The sequence below is a fragment of the Oryctolagus cuniculus genome, chromosome 4 (assembly GCF_051225735.1).
Source record: "Oryctolagus cuniculus isolate XC-2025 breed Fujian yellow rabbit chromosome 4, ASM5122573v1, whole genome shotgun sequence".
Lineage (NCBI taxonomy): Eukaryota > Metazoa > Chordata > Mammalia > Lagomorpha > Leporidae > Oryctolagus > Oryctolagus cuniculus.
The window spans coordinates 142,339,753-142,348,166 of NC_142870.1; the positions used below are offsets into that span (position 1 = coordinate 142,339,753).

At 51.8% G+C, this 8,414-nt stretch overlaps 1 protein-coding gene across 5 annotated transcripts in view; it reads right to left on the reverse strand.

Moving 5' to 3' along the window:
- MRPS22 (mitochondrial ribosomal protein S22) overlaps window positions 1–8,414 on the reverse strand; it is a 28,080-nt gene extending 19,666 nt beyond the window's left edge. For 3 of the 5 annotated variants that reach the window (XR_011388390.2, XM_089331158.1, XM_002716552.6), the window contains exons 1-6: window positions 8,185–8,414; window positions 5,938–6,101; window positions 5,093–5,257; window positions 2,598–2,741; window positions 2,209–2,292; window positions 850–995 (exon numbers count right to left, since the gene is read on the reverse strand). Coding sequence is in view for 3 of the 5 variants with exons in the window: in XM_089331158.1 (XP_089187284.1) it covers window positions 850–995; window positions 2,209–2,292; window positions 2,598–2,741; window positions 5,093–5,257; window positions 5,938–6,101; window positions 8,185–8,356 (875 nt within the window). In the remaining 2 variants the exon portion in view is untranslated. Of the gene's footprint in view, window positions 1–849; window positions 996–2,208; window positions 2,376–2,497; window positions 2,742–5,092; window positions 5,258–5,937; window positions 6,102–7,965; window positions 8,098–8,184 lie in introns of those variants that run through there. The other 2 variants (XR_016232776.1, XM_008266239.5) reach the window with 2 other exon arrangements.

Sequence of the window (8,414 nt, forward strand, 5' to 3'; positions counted from 1 at the left end):
CTCAGTAAGCTTGTTATTCCCAGCCAGAAACCTGGGAGCATGGCCGCTGGATGCCAGAATACAGCAGATACTACTTCAGGCCATTCACCTAACTATGAAGGCCACAAAGTCAAAGACAGCAAAAACAAAAGTGCCTTTATAAGGTAAATGATAGCTTTTACTAGAAAGCCCTAGAAATAGTTCTTCCAGAAAACAAGCACCCACCAGCATTTACGCTCCTTTACATTTCCTATCTAATCCCCCTCGGAGTATCCGGAAAGTCCACCGATACCCAGCAGCACTGGCAAGCCCGGGATAAGTCGATATTCAGAGTACACAATACAGACCAAGGCCACTTACTCTTTCAAAGGCTCTAGCCCTGTTTATGCCTCAGAAGCAAAGACTAGGGACAGGCATTGTATGCAGAGGGTAAAGCTGCCCCCTCCAATACCAGCAACCCACATGAGCGCCAGCTCCTCGGCTTCCAATGCGGCTCCCTGCTACTGTACATGGAAAGCAGCAGGAGATGGCCAAGTACTTGGGCTCCTGCCACCCATGTGGGAGACACAGATGGAGGCCCAGGATCCTGATTTCAGCCTGGCCCAGCCTTGGCTGTTGTGGCTATTTAGGGGAGTGAAACAGCTGATGGGATCTCTGTCTCTCCCTCTCTCTGACTCTGCCTTTCAAATCATAACAAGAAAAAGCAAAGACTGGGAAACCTGGTTATGCTAGAAGAATAAACCCAGACAGTAAGTGAAGCTTCAATGATCATTGGATAGTATAGCTATTGTAAAAATATCATATCTAAAACAGACTTTCCCATTAGGGCAATAAGAACGTTTCTTTTATAACTGCTAAGATCATACTTACAGATCTCTCTGAATCTGGTCGATCAGCAAACCATCAATCTTTTTCTTATTTACAAAATACCAAGCCATTCCACCAAAGTGCCTCGTTGAGCGTAGAAGGTCGTACTTTCCATGTTTGTCTATATCTTCATAGGTCTGGTGATGAACCTATCCGCATAAAATGCAACTCTTTAGAAACATGAAATAAACTGAGTGCTGCCAAAGGGTGGGGAAAAAAAACAAAACAAAAAAAACCCAGGTCTACCTGCAGCTGTGTCCACTAGTTTTACCCTATAGGTCCAATGTAGAACACCCCTACAATTTGTTAAGATGAGTTGGTCTTTAGGATAGCAAATGGGTGCCACTGTCCATCGTGGAAGTATTGTGGCAGCCTGTAGTGAGTTCTGGCAAACACAGCCACATCAACTGGTTTTCTGCAGCCAAGGATTATTTATTAGACACCTATTTCATATTTGTAGACTATCAGAAATAATGTACCATTATTCTGTGGTCACTAGGGTAGAAAAGAAATCGAGTATTTTCTACTCCTTCCCGTGTGCCCTACTCCGTCTCATCAGCTAGCCCATTCCGTCCTCTTAACTGATGTCCCCTCAGCGCTCTCTCGGGAGTCCTCAGCCCGGCCTCTGAGGTCACATGCTGTGGTTCCACCCACCTTTCCAGCTTCATCTCCCACCGCTCCCCTGCACGCAGAGTGCATGTACGAGCCAGCCAGGTGACCAGTCATTTCTCCTGCCTGTTGCTCACTGAGCAATCTCTAGCCGAGACAGCTCTCCTCACCCACCTCCACCTGCCGCAACACTCCCCGCCCTCTAGAACCTGAAGGCCCGATGAGGATTCTCCCATGAGCACTTTGTAAGCTGCTATTAACATCTAACATGTTAGATCTATGATGGTAACTACCCGTCAGCTTAGCCAGCATCCTTCCCCACCGTCTTTTCTGGACTGCAGGCCTTGACACACACCAGCCTCATTCATGGTAGCACCTATCCACCTTTGGTAATACGTCAGGCACACAAGTGACTTGCTAGACACACACACTGCCCTCTAGCAGATGTTGAGTAAGCGATCTTGTTCCCACATAGCATTGCTGATAAGAGAACAGGTTTTGTCAAGTTTGCATCCTAATCCCTACCACATCTAGGCACACAGCTCTCAGCAGGCCACTTCCCTGTCCAGCTTCGGTTCCCTCAGCCCGAAGGGCGATGGCCAGGATACAACAGACACCTGCACACACTGGGACTCAGACTTGCAGATAGTTCCCTTCCCCTCTCTGTAGCAAAGCTTACAATCAAACTCACTGTCCAGACGAGCAACCTTAGTCACACAGAAGCCCGTTATAGAAACTGTAAAGTGCGCTCACCTTGATGTACTCCGTGGAATCTGGCTCAAACTGGGCAACGCAGAGATTGAGGACGTCCACATGCCGGTCCTGGCCATACATGGTCTAAAACCGCACGGCAGAGTGGGAATCAGATGCGACCGGTCCCGTCCCCTTGAAGATCCTGCCCCTCCACATTCGGGCCACGTCTGTGCCCATCAAGAGACCCAGAGAAACAGCTCAGGCTTGTTACACCTGCATTCAGATCCCAGCTAAGCCACTTCCGAGAGGGGGGATCCTAATCAGGTTACCACCAGCTGTGTTCACCTACCTCTGCCAATGCCAAATGCCAAGCAGTGCCAGAGCCAACAGCTTCTACAAAGACATTAGCACCACTGACCCTGGAATATATAAAACCCAAGTCATATTACCTTAAGATTTTCTTCCTTGAAAATTATTGGTGGCAAAACTCTTCGACCTTCTTTTGGGAAATACACTTGTATCATCCGATCCCGTTCTTCCCAAGAGGCTTTGCGTAGTCTGCCACTTGGTTCTCTGACGACAATGAAACGCTCCTGAAATACAGAGTTAGCCAAGCTGAGTTTATGAAGACTTGTTTTTAGTCCCTGCGTCCCACCCACTAAGACCATCAAACAGTCTTCAGTCAACAATACAAAATGCATCAGGGAAGCGAAACGTAATCAAGCCCACGAGAGCCTGGTGGTCCCAAGCCTCCAACACCCGGCAAGGCCTGAGGCCTCTCACCCTCACTGCTGGATACCGAACAATCCGAGCTCTCACGTGATGTCATTTGGTAACAAGGAGCTAACGTGAGTTCAATACGTAAAATGGTTCAACTGGGGGAAAGGAAAAAAAGCTGATGCGAGATTCACTGAGTCCATTTTAAAGGAAAGATGTGTCGTAAGAGCTTTTCAAACTGTTGCCCTTCTTCATGCCAAAGTCTCAACAGGTTTTCCTACTTTACGATCTGTTTCAAATCCTTGAGGAAAAAAGCACAAGGCCAACGATGTAGAATTCTGCACCTCCGATTTCTCTTATGGGCATTAGGCATGGTCACGACAGAGACCCTGACCGGTCCACCTGCCTCTGACCACTTCTCTTCCAACCGCCGCATCCTGGGCCAGGGGGCTGTGCGTTCCTCAGAACTCCATCTGCTACTGGGCCAGACTGTGATTTATCGTGTGCCAGATTTGACAGCTCTCAGGTAGTACGTAACTGGACCAAGACAGGACATGGGACTGTAGTCCTTTGCAACACCGAGGGACAGACACGGAGCTCTGCACATTGCTGACAAATGATGCTCACCTGAGTAATATACAAATCAGATGGTATCGATTCTCAACTTTTCAAAGGTGTACAAGTCTGAATATGTTCTGAGGATAAAATACAAGCAAATACAGGGGGAAAAACAGACCAAAAAAAGTTTTTCCTCAGATTTGATAATTTGAACATGAATTCATGTTCCTGTCTCCCTTTCAAGCGATTAAGATGCTGCTACGATCAGCCTTCAAAGCACGGAAAACGTTTATTCACAAAACAAAAATGCAAATTCAGATGGAAACTAAACGCTGTTCATTTCATCAGTTACGCAAGTGACTGGTGTATGGACATGGATGTCTTTTTTTTTAAAAAAAAAAAAGAATTTTATTTGAGGCAGAGTTACAGACAGAGGGAGAGACAGAAAGAGGTCTTCCATCTGCTGGTTCACTTCCCAGATGGCCACAATGGCTGGAACTGGGCCAATCCAAAGCCAAGAACTTCTTCCAGGTCTCCCACATGGGAGGCAGGGCCCCCAAGCACTTGGACCGTCTTCTCCATCGGAAGAGCAGCAGCCAGGACTTTGGGATACTAGCACCCATGTGGGACGCCGGCAGCGCAGGTGGAGACGGAGTCCCCTGTGCGCCAGTGCTGGTCCCATGCACGTTTTGCGGCCCTCCTCTAAACTCAGCTCAGCATTCTGCAGCATTCTAATACATTCGGTGAGCTGAACTGCAAACTCTCTTTACTCGTAAAGGCTGAGATCCATTGTTAAGGTGCAGGGTGTTCTTTTAAACTGACAAAGGGGAAGAAGAGCCAGAGACTGGCAACAACCAAGAAGTAGTGACACCTGAAAGTTGTCTGAGAAACAACGGTCATTCTTACTGAAAATTCTAGAAAATGAAATCCTGGGTGAAGCCTGAGTCTCTTGGCATCATCAAGGAATTTTCAGGATCAAGACACTCCATCTGGAGGGCCAGCACTATGGCGTGGTAGGCTAAGCCTCTGTCTGCAGCACCAGCATCCCATACAGGTGCTAGTTTGAGTCCTGGCGGCTCCTCTTCCAATCCAGCTCTCTGCTATGGCCTGGGAAAGCAGTGGAGGATGGCCCAAGTGCCATGTGGGAGACCTGGAAGAAGTTTCTGGCTTTGAATAGGCCCAACTCCGGCTGTTACAGCCATCTGGGGAGTGAACCAGCGGATGAAGACCTCTCCGCCTCTGTAACTCCACCTCTCAAATAAAACCTTAAATAAAAAAATAAAGACTCCACCTTCTTAGCAAGTTTCCGGTAGGAAATCAGGCTTAGGTAAAATAAGATCCCTCTCCCATTGCCTTGTATATCTGTGCCTCCCTGTGGCCGTGGTGGTGTGTGTATGTGGGTGGGTGGGGGGGTCCCCTGCCTGTCTGATACCCCTGGGCCCGCCCCAGCACACTGTGCGCCTCCCTGCAGTCGGTTGGCTCGCCCTGTGGGCGCGCTCTGCAGGGAGTGGCGACGATGGCCTGAGGCCTGCCTGCACTTCCCATCTCTGACACTGTTCCTTCCAGAAGGGTCTCCCGGAGCTGCAGACACAGCCAGGTCCCTGCATCCCCAGGCCCATCTCCACGTGGCATTTCCAACAAAAGCCGTCCTGCAGTCAGATATACTCACGCGGTGCGGTATGCTGTAGGATATGTCAGTAAACACGTATTTGGCCGTTTCTGTTCCTTCCAAAATCTTATCTTCAGCCAACACATCATTTATGGGCACTCGTTCTTCTAGAACCGGCGGCATTTTCAGTCGTATTTTAGCTGCCTCTACTGCCTTTCTTGTAGCCTAATGAGACAAAATGCAGCATCCTAAACAAAGTCCTAAGGTGACCGACCAAGATCATCCGACAAAAGGATGTAGTAATTAAAAAATGCTGAAGACCACAAAGAAAAAAGTTATAGGCATGACAAAAGCTGCAGACATGAATCAGTGAATGAAAAGCCAAACTGGGAGCCCGGCCCTGTTCTTCAGCGCCGTGAGGCTGACGGCGCCACCTACAGGTTCAACCACGATCAAAACCGCAGAGGACTGCACGGAGACAGCCAGGCAGAAGCTGCTCAAAGCGCTCCCGCAGGCTGGGTATCCACGGCCGGGGGCCTGCAGGCGGAGGCTGTTCAACAGGAGCTCGCCGTCTCCACAAAGCTTCAGCCCCCAGACACGCACAGCACAGTTTCCCTAGAAGGAAGCCGGGCAGGCAGGCAGAGGAAGGGTGCTCGGGCCGCTGCGAGGGCAGCTGTGGGGTTCCACTTGGCCGCCCAGGCTTAAGCCTTGCGCCGCAGTCTATTCGACTCCAGCCAGGTCCCTGCTCCCTCCCGCCGATCCTCACCTGACCCACACATCTCCGCGCCTGCTGCTCCCCTCACTGGTGCCCATGGCAAAGCAGCTCTAAGCATCTGCAGAGGCCCCTGGAAATCACGTTTAGCTCGGGAAACGAGGTACCCCCCGGTATTCCCACATCCGCACACCTCTTCCAACTGCGCCTGCGTCATTAACTTATAGGTGGGCGGCTTCAGTTCTTGTACAGCTGGCTTAAAAGTCTTCTCCAAGTTCAAGCCTGTCATCTTGATGAGTATGCTTTGGACTTCCTCATCCATAAATGTAGGTTTCTTCAGCGCTGAGCTGCCAGGTTCTGTGAAAGTGGGTTTTAGCACATAAGAAGTCAAGCAAAAAGTGACAAGCAAGACCTCTAAGTGGAAAAGTCGACAAGAAAACCGTCAGCACAATGTCTACCCCGGCGCTGCATAATGGTAACAATTCCACTCGCCAGCTTCCCCTACAATTTGCCGAGCGCTCACTATAAGGATAGAGACACAGACTCTGCCGGAAAGCTCGCTAGAGGAAGCAACGGGAAGAAAAGTGATGACGACCACACAGCTGTCTCCTGCACGCCAGGCCCAACACGCACCTTTAGGAATGCTCTCAGCAACCCCAAAATGTGTGTTGCTGTCCGAGTCTACACATGCTGCTGAGCCTACTCAGAACTGGCTGGTCAGCGACGGAGCCAGGATTCAAACCTAGCTTTCTCTGGTTCTAGACTCGAGATGATTTCCAATAGCGCTCCTCACTGGAATGCGCCACACAAGGAGGCCTGGGGCTGCATGACTGCAGACGAGGTACTGACACAGCCTGGGAGTAGGAAGGGCACGCCAGGGCCCCAGCTGCCTTCCCTGCCACCTGGGCTTCAACAGGGCAGAGAAAGAGGGGACGAGATTCTAGGCTGCAGGGTTGCACCAGACACAAGCTGAAGGCCCACGTGGTGTCACAGGAAAGCCGTGAACAGGAGACGGGACTGAAAATCTCAGCTCCGCTTCAGTCTTCCCAACTCCCACCTCCACTGCCGTTAGGAACAAAGAAAAGGCCATCTGCTCCCATTCCCCCCTTCCTCCGCTAGCCCCGTGGGCGCTGGGGTCCCGCAGGATTCTGAACCAGGTACTTTCTCTTCAACCCTCTCACTCTCGCTGGGTGGTCTCGCGGCCTCCCAGGACTTTAATCACCTTTCTATGCGGGAGATCTGAAAATCTCAATCACTAGCCATGAGCCAGCGGCCACCCCACCGGCCCTCCAACACTGCCACATCAGAACCCAGCACCCTCCTCGTCTCACACCTGCTTCTCCTACTAGTCCCCAGCTCAGCGCCGGCCGGGACCCAGTCATCCTTAACTTCTCCCTCATCCGCCACACCCAGCCCAGGCAGCAGTGACAGCAGCTCATTTACTGGGTATCTACCACGTGCCAATACCGACTAACGACCTTACGTACTCAGCACAACACCCCACGAGGTAAACAGGATTACCCCTATTTCTATACAGGAGGCACTGACAGCTCATCAATCTCTCTAAGCCTCCATTTCTCCTGCGATTACCCTCGTGCAGACCAGTCAGCTCACTTCACTCACTACAGAGACCAGCACTAGGCCACCTGCTCTGAGGGCCACACCTGTCTTCCGCAGGTCCCGCAGAGGCTCCAGCTCGGAGCAGGCGCTCGGCACCACTCTCGGCCTCCATCTCACCCACTCGGCCAGCTTCGGGGACCGTTCCCCTCCCCCGCCCCCCATGTCCCCTGGTTTCTAGCTCACTGCTAACTGAACGCTTGAATTTCAAAAGCGCCACAAACTTAGTATGTCCCAACCCAAGATTTACTTCTACCTCTTCGCTTCATCCACCCCCTACCAAAAACCGCCCTTAATTAATCCCCTCCATCTCAGCATTAACTGGGCCAACCTCCACTCAACTGTTTTTTTCCTTTGAAAACTAGACCCCAAGCCATGACCACGGCTTCGCAGTCCTACCTCCAAAATCAATTTCCAAAAGTACTACGTGCGTTGCGTTATCACCTCTGCACTTTTCGCTTCCGCCATCACCGCGGCCGTGACAACCACGTCTCGGCTGTGGTCGTATTTTCCAACCATCCTTCCCCACCCATCCAGCCCAGCCTGGCGCGGATGTCACGGCGCGAGTCACACGCACTGCCAGTTCCCCGGGGCCCACCACTGCCTCAGGGAAAACCCCAGGCCAGTCTTCGTCGCCGTGCCCCCCAGCCTAGCCTAGGGCTTGGCAAGGAGCAGAGCGCAGGCACCGTGGCTGAGTGAGCGAACGATCAAACGCAGGTGATGACCCACCCGGCGGGTCTGAGGACGCGCTGAGCAAAGAGCCAGAAGCACGTTCCACGTCTCCCAGGGAAACGTCCCAGCGAACGTCCAGCAGGTCACTTACCGGCCTCGGACGTGAGCAGGCGGCGCGGCAGACCCACCTCAAAGGGCCGGGGCAGTGGCTGGAACAGGGCACCAGGCCGGGGCTGGGTTCGGGCCCTGAAATAAGCCCGCTTCGGGCCGCACGGACCTATCACAAGGGGCCATAGCGACACAGGAGTTCTAAGGTTCGCCATGATTAGGAGGCTCCAAGCGACCGGAAGCGGATGGGAGGAACTTCCGGGTCACGCTCCC